This window comes from Neolamprologus multifasciatus, chromosome 7 (assembly GCF_963576455.1).
Source record: "Neolamprologus multifasciatus chromosome 7, fNeoMul1.2, whole genome shotgun sequence".
NCBI lineage: Eukaryota > Metazoa > Chordata > Actinopteri > Cichliformes > Cichlidae > Neolamprologus > Neolamprologus multifasciatus.
The window spans coordinates 65,666,820-65,688,526 of NC_140445.1; the positions used below are offsets into that span (position 1 = coordinate 65,666,820).

The 21,707-nt window shown below is 41.9% G+C and overlaps 1 protein-coding gene and 1 long non-coding RNA gene across 3 annotated transcripts in view; both read right to left on the reverse strand.

Annotated features, from left to right (window-relative positions):
• Nucleotides 1-21,707, reverse strand: part of LOC146515921 (uncharacterized) — a 496,024-nt gene that overhangs the window by 322,807 nt on the left and 151,510 nt on the right. The window lies entirely within an intron of this gene.
• The window catches only part of cdh13 (cadherin 13, H-cadherin (heart)), a 490,756-nt gene that overhangs the window by 322,807 nt on the left and 146,242 nt on the right, over nt 1-21,707 (reverse strand). Inside the window, exon 1 of one of the 2 annotated variants that reach the window (XM_085165989.1) lies at nt 7,987-10,398. In XM_085165989.1, the coding sequence (XP_085022115.1) occupies nt 7,987-8,004 (18 nt within the window). In that variant the 5' untranslated portion in view covers nt 8,005-10,398. Of the gene's footprint in view, nt 1-7,986; nt 10,399-13,827; nt 14,040-21,707 lie in introns of those variants that run through there. The other variant, XM_085165990.1, reaches the window with a different exon arrangement.

Genomic DNA, 21,707 nt, shown 5'->3' on the forward strand with positions numbered 1-21,707 from the left:
TTTCTTTATACAGCAAGAAAAAATAATAGCTGTTGATTGCAGTTTTATACAGAGCCCCGCAGGGGACATGGGAGAAAAAAAATTAAGACAGACTTTTGCGAGATCTCGCAAAACTAACTCGGGATCTTGCAAAACTAATTTGGGATCTCGCAAAACTAACTCGGGATCTCGCAAAACTAACTCGGGATCTCGCAAAACTAACTCGGGATCTTGCAAAACTAACTCGGGATCTTGCAAAACTAACTCGGGATCTCGCAAAACTAACTCGGGATCTTGCAAAACTAACTCGGGATCTCGCAAAACTAACTCGGGATCTTGCAAAACTAACTCGGGATCTTGCAAAACTAACTCGGGATCTTGCAAAACTAACTCGGGATCTCGCAAAACTAACTCGGGATCTTGCAAAACTAATTTGGGATCTCGCAAAACTAACTCGGGATCTTGCAAAACTAACTCGGGATCTCGCAAAACTAACTCGGGATCTCGCAAAATTAACTCGGGATCTCGCAAAATTAACTCGGGATCTCGCAAGACTAACTCGGGATCTCGCAAAACTAACTCGGGATCTCGCAAAACAAACTCGGGATCTTGCAAAACTTTTGCGAGATCTCACAAAAGTTGAACTCCAACAATGGCGGCAGCTACTTAGTTGTAATATTCCTCTTCCTGGATCACAAAATACACTTTTAAGATGTTTTGAGGCGTGAATGTAGTTGTGTAAACGTCAGATACCTGCTCGGTTTACAAGACATCACATATTTGCAAAAGTGCTCCGACGTTTTCGGAGATCTGACACCCACTAGCTCGAAGCTAACGGGAGGTCGAGACCTACTACAGCCGGGAGGAACACCGCTTTCCCGGCACATCGTGCCGCGACCTCCCGGTCGGCTTCGAGCTGGCGGCCTCCGAAGAATGCGGCTAAAACTTTTGCGAGATCTCGCAAAAGTCCGTCTTAATTTTTTTTCTCCCATGTCCCCTGCGGGGCTCCGTAGTTTTATACTAGTGTCCTTTCTTTAAACTTTTTGCTAAAAAAAATGTATTTTTTAACCTTTTCTGAGCTGAAGAGTCGTCAGTGTGATGATCCATGTTTTGCTGGACTTTATCAAAGGCGGACGTTTCTCTCATCGCAGCCAATCATGACAGAAAAACACCTTTTAAGTTTTTCTAAGAGACCTATGGATCATTTTCTTAATCCAATTTTAGCTACTCTGCTTCAGCTGTCACCTATCTTTAGAATTTATTCCAAATCTTGTACAATCACCTGCTCATATCCCTGACCTTTATAACTGCTGTATCTCTAATTGGAGACGGGCCATCCAAAGGCAGCTCCAGGCACAAGATTCTTTTAATATACACCTAATTAGTCTGACTCCTGTGAGAGACATTACAAATTAATTCAAACAAAACATTCTCAGGTGTTTTCAAAAGCTTTGATAGCTTGAGACGAAAGCAATGCAACATATCTGTGTTATTTTCTTTGATTTCCAGTCGTTCTTGCTTCCCTTTAATGAGTAGTGAATTACAACCGTCGTGATGGAAGAGGAGCTGGACTAAATTGGACGATAAACCTCACGGGTGGCCTTGAAAATGATTCAATGGTTTGTTTATCTGAAAAATGATCAGCAGTTGAAAAATTGTGTGCTTCATAGTTAGCTTTCTTAATTATGATAATCAAAGCACCATTAGGCAGCGGGTTTTCAAAAATGTGAACACGAGAGACCGTCTTGCTGTTTTTGTAGATGAATGCTACGTTGGGTTTCCCTCCTACGTATGGAAGCTAACAAAACAAAAAATCTGTAAGTTAGCAGATGTATTAAAGCACTTCAGCGGAGATGGAGGGTGAAGAGGAACTAATGCAAAAAGAGACAGAAAACAGACAAAGGCAGTAAACAGAATTAACAAATGACAGCTACTGAACGAGCTGGAGAGCGCGAGTGGGACGGAAACAGAGAGGGAAGATTATTCGTGTTGTATAATGTGAGCCGTTGTGCTGCGGTTGCAGGATGTCACATCGCAGTCGTTCCCAGAAAGCCTAACTTGCTTAGAGAAAATCTATTTGCCATTGCCTGATGAGGATTTTGCACAGGATGCAGTATTACATTTCATTCGGTGCACGAAAAATGGATGAAACATAACAAAGGCAAAATAAATAGGCTTTTGGACTCGGATTATTTTGCCTGTTATCAGTTGTTACATTTGAATGGTGCCTGTTTATGCCCCCTGAAGGCAAGAAAATGATCCACATAACTGTTGTTCTGCATAACTGTTGTTCTGCTCAGCATTACGAAAACACCCAGGAATAATACACATAAAAATAGTCCATATCTCGGAGCGTGCGTTTGTTAAATTGAAATGCATTCTTCCATTAATTCACATATTGATCAGCTGCAGAAAAGAGTGGAATAAATTAGTCATTGAATTCAGAAGTTTCGCTCATAATAGGAATCATTCATCAGTTATTTCTTCCCCTCTGGGTCCGCGCTACGCCGAGCCAGCGGCCTCGCCGAGGAATTAAAAAACGATTCTCTACACCTTCGCTCCTAGCACTTATCAATTATCACCAGCCAATATTTTCTGCCGCTACGGCATTTGTTATGCCAATAAATTCACCTAGGAATGTTTCCGCTCTGCTTTAGACAGGAAACAAAGGGAGGTTTGGGCAAATGCAGAATCCAACTTCAACGGGAGCAAAACAAAGAGATTTCAAACTGCAAATGGACAAAAAGACACCTTCTTTGGTGCAGGAATTGAAAACCGGGAAAGAGGCATCAAGGTGCACAATGTCGTCAACAGTCGTTTCACAATTGAAACAAGCTTTTAAATAGGGATGGGTACCGGTATCCGGTGCCATCATGGCACCGGTTCTGACATAAACGGTAGTAACCAGACCGAAAAGCAGCGCACATTTCGGTGCTTTATTTCGGTGCTTTTTTTTCCTCAGCTGTGGTACACTTTCTTCTTCCTTACATTTCTATTGGCGGTTGGCAAACAACTGAAAGGTGCATTACCGCCACCAACTGGTATGGAATGATACACTTTAGATTCTAGCCAATCATTTTACGTTTCGAGGATAGTAGGCGGGTCCAGGTACGTACGTTCTTTTAGAGCAGAGCTACAGATTAAAAATGCCCAAGGCAAAGCGGTCAAAAGTCTGGCTGTACTTCACAGCAAAAGATGCAAACTCAGCAGCTGCAACAAGTGCTTTAAGCTGATACTGTCAAAGGAGGTCACACTTTAAATCCGATGAACCTAGCCCTGCCAGTGTAGCAGAAATGATGATGGCAGCAGCAGCCGTTCTTCTCTGCGTGAGTAGCTTAATGTTGTTCGTGTGTAATTTACGTTGAGTAAGCTAACCGCGTTATTAAATTAATGCATGTAACGTGAACTAGCAAACACCATCATAGCTACATGCGGCTGTCTTCTTGTTTGATGGCAGATACTTCCTTCACCCTGGCCAAAAAGGCTAAAATGACCGAAGAAAAAGTGGAAAACAGCTAAACATGAGAGGTTTTTGGACAAAGTTTGTGTTTTTTCCATTGTTTAAGCACTGCTTCCAGCCCAGAGTGATACCATATATGCCCCATAGCTGCAGAAAAGACTAACATTGTTATCTTTTTACAAAAAAACAGCTGAACATGAGAGGTTTTTGGACCAATTTTGTGTTCTCCATTCTTTAAGCACCGGTTTGAGCACCGTTTAAGCACCGGCACCGTTTCAAAAGTACCGGTTTGGCACCGGTATCGGATAAAACCTAAACGATACCCATCCCTACTTTTAAATATGCCACGACTTAGTTACAGATTCTTTAGAAGCTGCTGCCGCTCAGAACATGTGTTTGATGGGCCACTTGAGACAGGGTGGAAGCACCGGGCGGGGAGTGTGGGGGGACTACAGGATATGGACAGAGAAAGGAACAATAGATTTTCTGATGATACCAGTCCCAGAGCTCGAGGAGCTTCAGCAGATTAATTGATACTGAAATAATGAGAGCTTTTAACCACTCTATCTCACCAGAGACGCCTTCCTCTGCCACTCCACCCACTGCTTAATCCATGAACTTTGTAACTGTGCCTGCAATTAATAGTTAACTTTAATTTCTGTGTTTATTTTAAGTAGAGTAAAGTATCTATTTCCAGGAAAGGATAAAGGACTTAACTGAAGACATCAAACTTCCTTATTACTATTTAATAGAATTTTACAGCAAACATGAAAGAAAAGTGAACAAAAGCATAAAATTGTTATAATGAACTATATCATTTGTTTAAATTCCTCTTGGATGAAATGTGTTGTTTGGTGAAATTACACTTTTGCAGTCTTGACAAAGATCTTTTTGACTTTGAGACCACCGTGGTCAGCTGTGGGTAGTGACCGAAAGAACGAGATCGCGGATACAAGCGGCAGAAATGAGCTTCCTCCGAAGGCTGGCTGGCCTCTCCCTTAGAGATAGGGTGAGAAGTTCAGCCATCCGGGAGGGGCTCAGAGTAGTGTTGCCAACTCCTCAGTAAGGAAAATCGCTATTGGCTGTCCTAAAAGTCGCTAGAGGTCGCTAAATGACGTCATCGCCTAATTTGCATAATTGGTCATGCTAATGTAATTGTAACCTACGTTGTTGGAGAGAGAAATAACATCGTGGACGAGACATAAAGTGAGTAAAAAACGTCCTAAATGCAGTTTGAATTTATTTAGAACTACGAATTAAATTTCTTTTAGCAATTATTGTTTTTTAATGTCACAATTCCAACCCTGCTCCTTTACCCGGGCTTGGACCGACAAAAGTGACCCGAAATAGGCACTCTGGTGGAGTTACTTTCTGTGTGTGTGTTTATAAGTAGTTTTAAACCTTGTGATCCACAAAACAGCATAAGAGTAAAAGAAGAACTGACTGCGTTACAGTCAGTGCGGAGCAGCGGCTTCGCTCATGCGCGATTCATTTGCAGTTTGGACGCACAGGTGTGAAGATCTCAAAAAGTCGTCATAAATAAGTCTCCAATAACAGAAAAAGTCGCCAGATTTGTCGCTAGTCGCTTTTTAGAAAAAAAAGTCGCTAAGGGGGTCTGAAAACTCGCTAAATATAGCAACAAAGTCGCTAAGTTGGCAACACTGGCTCAGAGTAGAGCCGCTGCTGCTCCACATCGAAAGGAGGCAGCTGAGGTGGTTCGGGCATCTGACAAGGATGCCTCCTGGGCGCCTCCTGGGTGAGGTGTTCCAGGCATGTCCCACCGGGAGGAGGCCCCGGGGCAGACCCAGGACACGCTGGAGAGATTATATCTCTCGGCTGGCCTGGCAACGCCTTGGTGTTCCCCCAGATAAGCTGGAGGAGGTGGCTGGGGAGAGGGAGGTCTGGGCCTCTCTGCTTAGGCTGCTGCCCCCGCAACCCGGCCTCGGATAAAGCGGATGAAGATGGATGGATGGACCACCGTGACCCCAGACTCTAAAAATGAAACTTTCTTTACTCTCAGAGTTTGTATTTAGCTAAAGACGTCCTGTGAGACAAATGATAATGCTAGCATGCTAAAAGGCTCAGGATGACAGCGCTAACAGGTGTGACATCAGTCACAGTTTACTGTGAGATTTCGTCACAGTCGAGTCCTAAACAAACATATCTGCTGTTCAGATTTGATCTTCATGCTCATCAAACATGTAAAGTTTTAGAAATCTAGCTTGAACAGTTGCAAAACTAGTGTGTTAGCAGTATCTGGTACTGTTGATGTCTAAAAACACATTTTGCCACCTACACCTGCCTACAGTGGTGATAGGAGGCCACACATCAGGGGCATGAATATCATACATTTTGCCTTATAATGTTTTTGTTGTTTGTTTCCTTTTTTATAGAGGAAAGATTGTACATCATGCATCTTTAATTACTTTAAAATATAAGAATTGTGTGCACAAGTTTGAGAACTATGCTTAAAGCCAGGAAACAAATTTAAATGAATTCTGCCAAGAAGAGGAAACAAATATTCAGCCAGAAGCGTGTTGGTGCTACCAGGTTCAGTTTGCTATGGGACATTTAACCAAGTATTAGTGGGAGAGTAAGTACACGTTTGACTCTGTGTGGATGAGAGGAAATCCAAATGAATTTAAAACTTGTGCATCCAGTTAAAGTCACTATAATATACGCTGTACAATCAATCCACCCTGCAAAAAGTACAGTTCAAAGAAATAATGGAAAGCCCCAAATTACCATGACATCCCTGTGATGACTGCACGGTGCAGATGCAGACGGTGAAATGCTGTTCCTGCGAGGTTCACTGGAATGCCTCTCGTGTGGAACATTTTACAACCTTTCACGGACGTTTACCGACAACTCCTGAAGGCTTGAATCTTAGAGTGAGGGATATGTTGGCTCTGGTAAAATTTGTACCAGCTGGAGCTTCCTTGCAGTGGTTTTACAGCCATCTTTGACAGGGTACACTGGGAATCTATGTGGAAAGCTGATGGCTCCCCACCGAAGAAGATTCTGCAAAGCCACGACAACATGCAAAACGCCATGTCCACATGTGAGATCCAGATGGTCAGTCGAGGCTGTCTTGTCTCCTAATGTCTTTCATATAACAGAAAACTAGATGATTAGCTCAGTCAGTGCATCACTGCAGCCCCCTTCTGCTTATAGGAGGTCTAAATGCAGAATAGCTTCACTTACAGAGCCTTATCAATCAAGTAGACATAGCCTCAGAATATCTTGGCTTATAGATCAGCCCACGTCATTACTCTTGCTGGAGAGGCTCTTAAAGTGGGCGATGTCACTTGCCTTGGGTCTCGGGTACAAAGCTTTCAGATTAAGTTGTCCTTGTATGAGAAAGGCAGGTTAAACTCTTTTAAACCTTCATCAGTGTATGTGGTCTAAACATCTCCCTGTGACCACATATGCAAGTCTGCAGCTCAGTCGCTATTAAAGTGTATTTCTGTACAGTTCTGAATGTTGAATCAAAGTAACGTCACTCTGCTCGACCAGCTTGCAAACACTCATGATCATCAGTACTGTGAAAGAAACTGTGTTAACTCCTATTCAGCCAAACAGCTGCGATGGTGTTGGCGTGTGAGATGAATAAAGCCTGAGGGCTTTGCAAATTGTTATTTGATCCCATTCCAGCCAAACTGAAGTGTCTATACAACGCACCTTAGAAGCAGCGAAAAGATCGAGATTTTAGCCGACCTGCAATCCATCTCGCAACTTTACAAGCATGAAGACGTTCCTCATGATCTGTGCCATCATGCACAGTCGCAGATAAACTACACCACGACCAATAACGTGTAAACTGGCATGTGGCTGCAGCGTATCGAGATGCTACATCAAGGATGTTATCACAATCATGGATAATAGAGTAATGAATAATATAGGGGTGCAACGATACACAAAATTCACGGTTCGATATTTTTTCGATACAAAAAAAAATGTTCATGCCTTTTTAATTTGTCATTTATTAAAATTATAAATATATATTTTAACTCAAAAGTAGTTTTTAAATTTAATGTTGCTGAAACAACAAAGTAATAAAATAATAAATCTGATGGAGAAATCACTCATCTTTGGAAAAGAGAGTTTATTACAGAGAAATGTCTCTTTCAAAATAAAAGCTATACTATACGCTTCTTCTGGGCTATATTCTCAGCAGCATATTAAACATATCAGGTCCCCATAAGGAGAATCATGTGCTAACAGCTGTCTAAATGACTCGGCTAAAGTTTGTAGCATGCTTGTTGTTTTTGTCTGCTTCCACTTGTCTTTGCACGAGGTTGATGTCGGAGTAAATGTGCAGTCATATTCGTTGTGTTCCCACTAGTGCTGTCAGCGTTAATCTGAAATGACGTTAACGCCACAACACGGCAAATCTCCGTTAACGAGCTACCGCGGATCGCCCCGTGCGTGGGGCTGGACGGCATCAACAAATTAACGAGCTAACTGCGCTAACACACTAGTTCCCACCAATGTAATTGAGCATTGCTGGCACATCCAACATACTGTTTTATTTTAGTCCATGACACGCTTACCTTCAGGGTCATACGTCACATGAAAACCAAAATAGTTCCAAACGCCAGATCTGAATGAGGGTGGGGGAGGTTCAATTTGCCATGTTGCAACGAGCTTAGCTTCTGTCTTGCTAGCTTGCGCTGCGCTCAGTGAATCTGCGTTCGACTACTCCGCCTAGGCTGCACTGTCGAGCGCAGATCCACTGAGCGCTCAACACAGACAGCACCGTCAGAAGGAAAGTTGATAAAATAAATTACAAATGTTGTATTGTTCGATACATATGCGTACTGAACCGAAAGCACTGTATCGAACGGTTCAATATCGATACGAGTATTGTTGCACCCCTAGAATAATAGTTATAGTTTTTAAAAAATCCACATTATTTGATGTATTTGGACGAACTATTGTGTTTCTGATAAAATAGAAAAAACCTGAAACAATAATTTCAAAGAGATCCAGAAACTGAAGAGCACATTCACTCACAGTCATACTGTATTAGTCACCAGGAACTTCACTTTCCACAAATAACTTGCCAAGGACTAATTAACTTACCCCCACAATGCCTCGCCAAAGTAACACCCGTGGACTACCTAACCAAATAAACGACGGCAGCAGACACAAACAAGTGAGAGCCACGTCATTGCAAACGGGATGGGGATATTCATTAAGCCCAGTGCTGGAGAAATGGTAACAGCAGGACTCTGAGCACTGCAGGAGAAAGACAGATGATCTCTGCAAAGGCTGCGAAACACCAACTATACCTGCAGTCTGTGGAAAGTTTCCCTAATCAACTTTGCATATTTGGACAAAGGTGGGGGGAGAATTGGGGTCTATGCAGAAATATGAATGAGGGACAATAGTGTGTATTCAGGTGCAGAGAGTTTTGTAAGGCAGTCAATTTGCTCTCAGCAAAAACAAATTTCTCTAGATTACACAAACAAAGGGACACATTTGCAGAGACACCGAGCTCGGCGTAGGGGTGCAGGCGTACAGGCCAAACTGGCCAGTGGAGCTCTTTGCACTGAAAGTTGGTGCAAAACCACAGCTGTTTGCTTTGCCTTGCAGAGTGTTTTCATTCCACTCTATTTTGATGTGACCTTGTGCACAAATAATGATTGAAGAACATAAACAGAGATGTATGCACGCATGCATATTCATGAAGGCTTAAACAAACTGACTGTGGAGCATGTGTAAAAACTAAAAATATAATTTCCTGTCCTTTTCAGAGCTGATTTATGAGATTTATTTTTTATATTCTGGTTGCACAGGGCAGCACAGTGGTTAGCTTGCTTCACGGCAGGAAGGTTCAGTGTTCAATTCCACCCTCAGGCCGGGGCCACTTTCTGTGTGGAGTTTGCATGTTCTCCCTGTGTTTGTGTGGGTTCTTGCAGTTAGTGGGGTTAGGTTGATTGGAAACTCTAAATTGCTCACAGGTGTGAATGGTTGTCTGTGTCTATCAGTGTTGGTCAAGTTACTTGAAAAAAGTAATCAGTAACTAATTTCTGATTACTTCCCCCAAAAAGTAATCCCGTTACTTTACTGATTACTTATTTTCAAAAGTAATTAATTACTTAGTTACTTAGTTACTTTTTAAAAACACAATTTACAACCTGAATAGGTGATAAAGTGATAGATCTTTCAGCCCAATTCTACTTTTTCTGCATAATCATCATACAAAATGTAATCAAATGGAAAAGTCTCTTTTTAAAACTTGTTTTATTAGTTTTAATCTTTTAACTTTATGCATCAAGCAAACATTTAATTATCTGCAACATTCTCTGACTGGAAGAAATTTGTTTAATATTTAAACCTATTTTCTGCACATTCCAGCTCATAAAATAAAATATTTTGTGTGTTTACACTCAGTCTTTCAAATAGATGCAAGTAAAACACAGCAGAAAATAAATAAAGTCAAAGACTAGCGGTCCTGTTGCTCTATTTTCACCTGTAAAGCAGGAGTGGGGTAGGCGGAGGGTTACCCTGGTGCAGGTGTGCAGCGGTCAGTGGAAGAATCCGCGAGTTTCTCTGTGAGTTTCCCATTACGTCGTAGCTACTCGGTGCTTGTTTGGAAGTTTAGGGGTTTTTTTCGCTGTAAAAATAAGTTTTCTTCCCACGCACAACGGACACTAATGTTTTTGTCACTTTTTATGGAATCAAACTCAAAGTAAGGTCAGTACTTCCACGCTTTAAACGCTGCACGCTCATACTCTCTCTGCACTCGATATATGATCCATTGTTGATCTGCACACAGCTGTTGTCACGAACGTCGCACTCGCTTACGTCACTGTCATGAGACATTCTCGCAAAATAATCACGGTTTTAGTAACGCAGTAACGCAGCGTTCCTACGGGAAAGTAACAGTAATCTAATTACTGTTTTTGCAATAGTAATCCCTTACTTTACTCGTTACTTTAAAAAGTAATTGGATTACAGTAACGCGTTACCCGATTACTCCGATTACAAGTAACGCGTTACTGCCCATCTCTGGTGTCTATGTGTCAGAACTGCAACCGACTGGTGACCTGTCCAGGGCGTACTCTGCCTCTCACCCTAAGGCTACGTTCACTCTGCAGGTCTTGATGCTCAATTCCGATTTTTTGATCAAATCTGATTTTCTTTGTCTGCTCGTTCACACGACAAATAAAATGCGACAGCAAACGCGCTCTAGTGTGAACGCTCAAAGCGGCCGCATGCACAAAAGAAGACGTCACACACAACGCGCTCTGTTTAGACCCAGACCAACAGTATTGTTTGACTGATGACCTTAATATAAAGACTTCAGACTTCACGTTTCCCAATTTTTGCTTTAAGTTATTTTGTTATTTACACAATAATGTAAATAACCTAATAATGATCCTTATTGCTGTTTTAGAGGAGCGCTGCTTCAAAGGATAGTTGCAGATTTCTGTCAGAATCTGCAGATTATACAGAACAAATAAAATGTTCACGTTTCTCCAACGTTGTCTTCCCAACAGTTTCACTGGATGGACAGGAAGCGTTCGCGATGTCTTCTCCGGCGCTGATAATTGGCGTCTGTCTTGTGTCGGTGACGTAAAAGACGGATTTAATGCGACATAACCATCAAACAGCAGCTTTCTGAAACATCAGATATGTATCGGATTCAGAACCACATACGAAAGTGACTCAGATCGGATTTGAAAATATCAGATTTGTGCCGTTCACACTGTCACACCATGATTGGATAGATGAGTCGCAGAGGGTCAGAAAAATCAGATTTGATGCGCTTTCACCTGCAGTGTGAACGTAGCCTAAGACAGCTGGGATAGACTCCACTTTGTACTTACTAAAAGTAGCATGCATTCGCTTTAAACAGAATAAGGATGTGGGTGTTTTCCTCAACGACGATGCGTGATGTCTTTGGTGTGGTTGCAATTATGCTAGTTGTTGATAATTAAGGTTGCAGGAGGAGGCCTCGCATTTACAACTGATTCAAATTGTGAAGGATGAATTTAGTTTTTAATGTTTTTACATTTGCAATTAAGGTCACTAGTGTCTGAATGCCTGTCATGTCTCTGAATAACAGTGCGACACCTCAAAGTGGGACATCAGCAGCTCGAGCTGACTTTGACCTCAGCACAAAGTATTTCAAAATAAAAGCAAGACAGTCTCAGTCTTGTTTTGTCATCTTCACAGAATTGTTTTTGTTTTTCCTAAAATGTGTTCATAGTGACAAACTGAGGTTTTGCATTGTAACACAACGAACGTCTGCTGCTTTCCCAGGTTGATTCTGTTATGGTCGTTAACTGTCTCATTAATAAAAGTATTGCACGAGCATAATTTATTGCAAGAGCCAGAAGCTGCTTACCTTAACTCACAGCAAAAACCTTGCTAAAGGAAAAAGAGCTTGCATAGATTTGCCCAAGGTTAACAAAATCCACCCACTAGCAATTCCAAAGGGTCACCGGTCAACCATTTGTTTATTCCATAGAGACCGACATGATTATATTACACAAGCTCATCCAACACCACAATGCAGTTCCTGCTAATAATCGAGTTTCCACACAAAATATAGTCAGACTGAGTCGACATCCAGTAACTGCGTTGTTTGTCACACCGCAAACTATTTACCTTCATGTTTGTATTTACGTGGCATTTGGAGGCTCATTTCAGTATTCAGCACTTGAGACAAAGCATTAAGGCTCATGACAAGGCCCACGGCACTGACAACAATACTAGCAGAGGTTTTATGTTACCCAGGGCTGGATTGTCTGGACCAAAGGGAAAAATATTGACATTAATAAGAAACAGATGAATTTACTGCATGACAGTTTTTCAAACACTGGTTTGACGCGTCTGCGTCGTGAAATCAGTCAGACCACAGGAAGCTTTTCATAGAAATGTCACATCACAAACACCCACTTAAACATATCAGTTGTTGAGATATCGCAGTTGTGTACTTAACAACTCAACTGCTAAAGAACCAGATATATTTATGATGTGATAATTATGAGCTTTACTGGTGCTGAAAGATAATTATTTCTGTTCCCAGCGTCTATGTGAAAAATAAGCCAACCAGCTCCTGGCTACTATAAATACATGGACGTGAATCAGTCACCGTTAATGGTTGACAAGAAAGAGAATAGACATGTTTTTAACCCTCTCAGGCTCAAATTAAACTTTTCGTTGCTAATGCACAACCAAGTCCTGCAGTGGGACTTCTGAGTAAAAAACTTATAAAATATGTATGTGGGGTAATCAGGTTGTTAGTGTTTAACTGTTGCAAATCGGCAACGCCTGCCTGGAGAGGGTTAAGGAATGCCTTGTTAATCTCCTTATTTTCCCAGGAGCTTTGATATTTGATCACAGTGCCTGCGTTCGCTACTTTTCAGTAACATTTTCCAAGTTTAACCCTTTAAGACCTACCATAGAACCAAGTCCGCCAGAGCTTATATTATATGTTTACATGCTGTGGAGCCATTTTTGGGAGCATTTCAAGTTGCTATACATCAATACAACCATTACAGCCCAAATTTTAATAATATGTCTGCATTAAGTGCATAGTAATTACATAAATTGCAAAAAAGTGCAATAAACTACAAACAAATGTAAAATCGTTTTTGTTTTTTTAACATATATTTCTAGTTACAGAAATTTAAGAGGCTTATCCCTCAAAACTGTAAATACAAAAAAGTTGCACAAAATAGTTTCCCACCACAGGAAATTTATTTTGAGTGTCTTCATAGTTTTATTTTTGAAATACACCAATTTTTATACACTGCAGGAAAAACGAAAATAAATATTACAGTGCAAATTTGTAAAAAAGCAGCATATGCATCAAAATAAACTATTTCCAGCAGTGCAATATGAGTCCTAAGCATCCCAGAAACCACACAGAAAGTCATAAAGTCAAAGATAACTTTTAAAAACACCAGTATAGGCTCATGAGGCCCTGATGGTAAAAAACTACATTTCCGCGAAAATGACGTCACTTCCGGTTTCGGGCAGGTCATGGCGGACATGCGATAGTTCGCACTGACGTCTATTCCAACGTAGGAAGTGTTATGAACAGCTGATCGGATCAGCAAAGCGTGTTTCTGGAATATTATGTTTTTGTCGCTGCAAGTGCTTTTTATGCAGTTTTTGCAAAGCTATATGTGGAAGGAAACTGTGACCGAGGACAAGCTGATGGCATAAGATGTAAGTACAACTCCTCCGGTTTCAGATGCAAAAAAAATTATTGCGCTAGCTCACGTGGTTGCAGAGCTACCGGGATTTAAAAATAGTTACGCAAAACAGAGCGTGCTGCTCTGACCAGCTTTAAAGGGTTAATCAAAAAGAACCTTTTCAGATATGACAGCTGATATAAAACATACAAACACACTAGTTCTACTCACCCCGAGTGTCTCTGCAGACCGACCGCGTGTTCCTATGATGTCCACCTGCGCTAGGTCGTCTGCATGTGCGCTGACGCCGTGGATGAAGAGGACCGGCTCGCTGCGCGGAAGATCTCGCAGAGGAACCAGATTCAGATCGCCGTCCACGTGGAAGCCGGGATCCGACACACCAAACGTCACGTCCTCATTCCCCGCACAGTCGTCAAACTCAACTGGAAGGAGCACACAGAGACCAGTATGTATTTATGCATCAATCCAAACAAATTACAAACATCATAAATAAGAAGAAAAATCCCCATGAAACTCCGAGTCACTGAGGTATTCCCTCATTGTGCAGAGCTGGAGGAGCTGTCAAACAATGCACAAAAACAGTTGCATTTCTCAGATATAAACATGTGCCCTGAAGATAAACAGTTACCCTGAAGAAAGAGTGGGATGTTCTGGAAGGCTCTGTCAGCTAGGCTACAATAAACTCACTGATCTCTTTTCATACGAGCCAGCTGCAATATTTATGACTCACCGCATGCTACGCGCTGCCGACTTATTAATGTTTCTGACTTGCTTTCGTGGTACGCTTTGTTTTATTAAAGAGAAAACGGTGGCAGGGCTGAGAAACAAAAGACAGAGAAGTGTCACCTCTGCGTGCACGTGTGGGCTTGCCTTCTCCGACTGAGTTACTGCCAAGGACTCGACCACGCTTTATCCCTCTGATCATGTTCATCCTCGCTTTATCTCTCTCACACACTCCCCTAGGTGTTGCAACATGATCCCCATGTACTCCCCCACCATCACCCCTGACAATCCCCACCTCCCTCATCCTTCACCTTCTCTTTGCCTCAGCCTCCTGTAATGAATCCGACTGTTAGGGAGGATAAGTGAGGGAAGAGGGGCAGGAAGTCTGCATGTGTGGATGCTGTTGTTTGTTGCAAACATGGTAGCTTATTTAAGTCTCATCGTCTCTTTTTAAAAAATTCTGTTTGATATCAGGACTGGAGCTGAACTGGAATCATTCCATACGGTTAGCATTATTAATCAAGTCACGTGGTTCTGGACTCACACGTCTGCAAAAGCCAGTTAATTCATAATTAAAACAAAGATAAATGTACATGAAAAAGACTTAAAAAGACTTCTCTGGGATGGCAGCGTCCTACGTGATTCAATCCACCGCTTATCTTAACTCATATAAAGAACTCTGTAGTTATTCATGAAGGAAATCTTCCACAAAACGCCCCAAAAGCCTCACTGCTGTGCGTTGCCTTCACAATGGGGACTCAGAGGCCATCGCTCTGAGGAAGAAACGGCTTCAGATGAGACGTATTTATCGTGTTTCTCAAAGCAACTTTGAAGATAAAGCTCAGCTTCAGTGCAGAGGCTGCAAGCTTTCTCTGCAAAGTTAAACCTAATAGTCAACTTTCTCTGTCTGTATGTTAAATGCTGTCTAAATCAGTTTATGTGCAACAACAGTGATTAAATATGTCAGACTGCCAGTCTCAACACGTGCCAACGAAGCAAACTTTTGTTTTACGGCGTTGCTTTTCTTTGTGACCCCGTCTGTTCCTCTGTGAGGCCTCGAAGCTTTCTGGTTGGTGGAGCTGATCGATTCAACTGGGAGCACCTGGCCAGTCTCCCTGAAGCATTTAATTGAATGCTTTTTCAAGCTGGAAGCTATGCAGACCCTTTGACATAACCTATGCGTGTTGCCAGCATTTATACCTGTGCGACTGTCGCAGAGAGGTGCAGGGTTTCAGAAAGGTTTGCAGCCACAGCAAAGCTACTGTGCAGTGTGGTTTAATCCGTCTGCCAGCCTTTGTTCTCGCTCTTCATCCACCCAGCACCAGACTGTTCGTTCGATTGGCTTCAGCCACATTGATTTACAATTCAAACCATTTAACAGCTTCTGCCCATCATTGAAACCATCATCTAACTGCTGGATGGACGAGTGTTTCAGTGGCATCATTCGCTACCTCACTTTCATTCATTAGCATTAATTAACATTAATTGTGCCTTTTTGTTCTTTGTTGGTTGATAAATCGGTAAATTTGGGTCAAAACTGTGTCTTTCCAAATACGTGTCATCAGTCTTTACCCATTATAATGTATTAAATTAATCACAGTCTCCTACAACCTCTAACTAGGTCGAGTATTTCTTTATTTTTTTTAAATTGAATAAGCAGTGAGGGTACTTAAACTGTAATTTACTGGAAGCAGCATATATTATTTTAAAAGACAGGGATTCACCAGAAAAGAAGCATTCATGGCTGCTGCTAATTTCAGATTCTTACTGACATTCGCTGCTTTATTTTCTCACACCGTGCTGGAGAGGAATTGTGTTGTAAGTGCAAACCCACCATTCTCTGCAACAGCAAATCTAAGTCTTGCAGGAAGCAATGAAACTAGACGGCACAGCAGCACTGAGCTGTTACATTAAGTGCAATGGACAACAATTTTTCAGCAGGAAAGAAAAAGAAAAATCAGCGTGCAGTCTCTCGGGCCACAACAGTGAAGGCCAGCTCACAGACTTCTTCAAAACAAATGAATGTGGTTGGTGCTTTTTTGGTTTGGTACCCACAGAACTGGTCCAGGAGTCCTACGGTCACAGATCCAACCACTCGATACAGACACTGCTAAAGCAAGCAGGACTGGACTCTTTATTTAAGTTATTATTTTTCATTATTTTAACAGAACTCATCTGTTTTCAGGCTTTTTTTGATGCATTGATATTAGGGGTGCAACAATACTCGTTCGATACAGTGCTTTCGGTTCGGTACGCATATGTATCGAACAATACAAAATTTTTAATTTATTTTATCAACTTTTCTTCTGACGATGCTGTCTGTGTTGAGCGTTCAGTGGATCTGCGTTCGACTACTCCGCCTAGGCTGCACTGTCGAGCGCAGATCCACTGAGCGCAGCGCAAGCTAGCAAGACAGAAGCTAGGCTAGTTGCAACATGGCAAATTGAACCTCCCCCCCCCCATTCAGATCTGGCATTTGGAACTATTTTGGTTTTCATGTGACGTATGACCCTGAAGGTAAGCGCGTCATGGACAAAAGTAAAGCAGTATGTCGGATGTGCCAGCAATGCTCAATTACATTGGTGGGAACTAGTGCGTTAGCGCAGTTAGCTCGTTAACGTGTTGGCCGTCCAGCCCCACGCACGGGGCGATCCGCAGTAGCTCGTTAACGGAGATTTGCCGTGTTGTGGCGTTAACGTCATTTCAGATTATCGCTGACAGCACTAGTGGGAACACAACGAATATGACTGCACATTTACTCCGACATCATCCTCGTGCAAAGACAAGTGGAAGCAGACAAAAACAACAAGCAGCATGCTACAAACTTTAGCCGAGTCATTTAGACAGCCGTTAGCACATGATTCTCCTTATGGGGACCTGATATGTTTAATATGCTGCTGAGAATATAGCCCAGAAGAAGCGTATAGTAGAGCTTTTATTTTGGAAAGAGACGTTTCTCTGTAATAAACTCTCTTTTCCAAAGATGAGTGATTTCTCCATCAGATAGATTTATTATTTTATTACTTTGTTGTTTCAGCAACATTAAATTTAAAAACTGTACTTTTGAGTTAAAATATATATTTATAATTTTAATAAATGACAAATTAAAAAGGCATGAACATTTTTTTGTATCGAAAAAATATCGAACTGTGACACCAAAGTATTGAACCGAACCATGAATTTTGTGTATCGTTGCACCCCTAATTGATATAACCATATAGTATGCTAAAATGATATGGTACTACTAAAATATTCCCTCTACGTCTTCATTTTATTCAAGGTTACGCTGCATTGTTGTCATATGATAAACACTTGACTAAATGCAGGCACGCACTTAAGTTTCTTGGAAACAGCATCCACCCCTTAATTTTAGAAATGATGTGTTGACTGCGACGAGTCTCACTGCATTTAGTCTAAGTGATCGTTCTAACGCATACAGATTAGCCCGCAGTAGGGGAAAGGCTGCTGTTCAATTCAAGTACAATGGCAACCCACTGCTGTAATTAACACGTATTGTTCCACTGATGAAAGCGCTCAAACTTTTATTACCCGCCGCAACAGCGAGGCTCATATTGTTTTCATCCCGTGTGTGTGTGTGTGTGTGTGTGTGTGTCATCCTCAGATGGTCTCTAATTGTTCATGTTTTCACCATATCATGAAATTCATTCTACTATACGGCTATTTTCCATCCCACCATGACCAAGTGGACAAAGACAAGTTCCTGTGTGACTTTAAAATCAATAGACTGAGTCTATCAAAGCTCTCAATTAGTACACTTAACCTTTGTGGCTGTGTAGTCTGGTTGCTTTTAACTTTTCTTGCAGACATTTTATAGTCGTTCATTTGGAAAGAATCGTTTTCTGCCCTCTGGACGAAGAGAAGAAGGAGAGAAAATGTAATGGGAAAAGAAAATGCCAGAAACGGCAAGGCTACAATGGACAACTACAGAGAGCTACAAAGTCAACAACCTACTCTCGAGGGAAACAAGGCTCTGTCTCAATATTCAACTCTCACTTCTAATCCAAAGCATGAAAGATGTGTTCATTTCCATTCCCATTACAAGCCTCAGATTTATTTCAATAACACGGCGCGCTCGTTAGAGCCCGCAAATTGCAGCGCCAAACAGCGTCAGTGGCATTTCAAAGGCAGCCAGAGAGTGTTTGATGGTATTCTAATGTTGTCAGGTTTTGGGGGGATTTCAGAAGAGAGCATGGCGAGCTGGCAGCTTTGAAGTCAGGCAACAATGACAGAACGCAACTTACCCCTCTCAGCACCCACACCCCCACACACCCACTTTCTTTCTGGCTCAGGGTTGAATAACTGTGCACAACATGGATTAGGGTCACCAAAATCCCTCACTGAGGATTCGAGAGGAAAAGCAGGGGCTTCGACTTTTTCCTCAAGTTTGACATTCGAGTTCCTTTCAGGCTGAACTCTCCTTTGGAGTAGCAAATGTTCCAGAAACTCACTCATCACAGACCAGGGTTACTCTAGGCTTGATTGGCTGTCCGATTAGTGTTCGCCAAAACGCCAACGTTCTCATTTATTGCAATAGGTGTAGGCTGCTGGGGGATTCCCATGATGCACTGGGTGTTTCTTCTACCCTCCCTATGTGTTAACAGACCTCTCTGCATTGAATCACACTTGTTATTAATTCCACAGCATGTCTTTATCCTGTCTTCCTTCTCTCACCAACCAATCACAGCAGATGGCCCCGCCCCTCCCTGAGCCTGGTTCTGCTGGAGGTTTCTTCCTGTTAAAAGGGAGTTTTTCCTTCCCACTGTCGCCAAAGTGCTGCTCATAGGGGGTCATATGATTGTTGGGTTTTCTCTATTATTGTGGGGTCTACCTTCCAATATAAAGCACCTTGAGGTGACTGTTGTTGTGATTTGTATAAATGAAATTGAACTGGGTTTATGATGTAAAAAAAATGCACTTACCAAGGAAGTCAACAAAAAACTATGCATGCATTAATATTTTTGGTTTGCAACATGATGTGAAATGCATTAACCTCAATTCAAACTGGTTCATTGTTGCAGGGGGAGGTGGAAAAAACTTGGTTTTAATGGTTTTCTATTTTCTTTTTATAGCAAACTGGAAGAAAAGCAGGATGAGATGTGCAGTACGGAGGCTAGTGTTGGAACTTGTTGGCATTACAAACTATTTGTTGAACTTAATCTGGCTTTTTTAATTTCTTTTGCATTATGCAAGAATTTAACATCTTCTGCCATCACGCTAGATATTTTTCAATAACTAAGCAGACACCTCATATTCAATCATGCCAGTTAGCTTAGGATCAGAAGGACCATCTTCTGATGTCTTCATTTCCATGTCTTTCAACGGTGCTAGGCAGAAACTCCTGCTGGATTATTTTGGCATCCCGCATTATATTTTCATTGACTCAGCCACATAAATGGGATCTCCCCCCTCCCCTGTCAGGTACTAAAGTTTTCCTTTGAGGTGTTGTGAAGACAATTTTCTATCTTGTAACTAAATGTCAAGTCTGCATGATGGAAGAGATGGGATGGGGTGCAATGATACTCGTATCGATATTGAACCGTTCATACAGTGCTTTCGGTTCGGTACGCATATGTATCGAACAATACAAAATTTTTAATTTATTTCATCAACTTTTCTTGTGACGATGCTGTCTGTGTTGAGCGCTCAGTGGATCTGCGTTCGACTACTCTGCCTAGGCTGCACTGTCGAGCGCAGATCCACTGAGCGCAGCGCAAGCTAGCAAGCTAACGAGCTAACGAGCTAAGCTAGTTGCAACATGGCAAATTGAACCTCCCCCACCCTCATTCAGATCTGGCCTTTGGAACTATTTTGGTTTTCATGTGACGTATGACCCTGAAGGTAAGCGCGTCATGGACAAAAGTAAAACAGTGGCTTTTTTTAATTTCTTTTGCATTGTGCAAGGATTTAACATCTTCTGCCATCAAGCTAGATATTTTTCAATAACTAAGCAGACACCTCATATTCAATCATGCCAGTTAGCTTAGGATATTTTAAAAGGACCGTCCACACTGATGTCTTCATTTCCACGTCTTTCAACGGTGCTAGGCAGAAACTCATGCTGGATTATTTTGGCATCCCGCATTATATTTTCATTGACTCAGCCACATAAATGGGATCTCCCCCCTCCCCTGTCAGGTACTAAAGTTTTCCTTTGAGGTGTTGTGAAGACAATTTTCTATCTTGTAACTAAATGTCAAGTCTGCATGATGGAAGAGATGGGAATCTGAGGGCTAATCTCAAAGGTGGCAGCACGGGTGTGTTTAAGCTGATAGCTGCCGTGTCTAACCAGAGCGACTATGCTCAGCTATAAAAGGCCTCTGGAGAACGCTATTCTCAAATAATCACCCCGCATTAGAGACAGGGAGCTGCTTTGGAAAATGTATTTACGCCCTGAATTGCATTTTACCCCAGAGTTTCCTATCACTGCGCATTGTGTAAGGCCCATCACTAGGATTCAATAGTAACAAGACGTTAGCTTTTCATCTAGCAAGATAACAGTTTGCAGGTATTTAGCTAGCTAGGGGGTCCTGACAGCAGCAGCTTTCACCTTGGCTTCAGCCGATGATTAAGACCCCCCACCTCAACCTTTGCTGCCACTCCAACTACCCAGTCATGTCACATGCAGTTTCTAATCATCAAGTGTGAGAGAAATGTGTGTTTTTTGCAAACCAGAGAGTGTGTGTCCTTTTACTCAAACCACTGTAGTCTATCAGACGACTGTATCGATCTCATTTGTCAGTGTAAACATGGTCTGTGCATACTAGCTTTTATGCAGTGTTCCAGGGCCCTTGATCATACTTTGATGTGTGGCCGTGTCCACTGTGCTGGCGACTAAAGCCAATTAAACTACAGCTACTTTCTGATCTCGAGCAGCATCAAAGAGTTCCCATGTGGACTGTTAAAGGTCAGTCAAGCATGCTAACTAGCTGGTTAGATGTTTCTATCATCTCGACACATCTGTGCTACACTTAATGTTACGTTGCCTTGGATACCTTAGCAACATGTGTTTTTGTATATGAGTGTTTTCAGACACAAAAGGACTCGATCAAAGCCAGAGAACAAAAACTGCAATAAGTACCGGCTCCTGCTTGTTTATTTCATCTAACTGGTGCTTCACGTTATCCTCGTATACGTGTTTTATTATTCACAGTCAAAAAGTCACCAGCCAATAAAAATCAAAAGGTGAGACTACATATCAGAGCAAAGTCAGATCTTTGATCTTGACATCTAGAGGAGGAGAGAGCTCGGGATTAAAGTGGCAGCGAGCATGAATTAGCAGAAGAAGCATTAGAAGAGGAAGAAAACACAACATCCACTTTGATGTAGCGCAGCAGTCTAAACAAAGG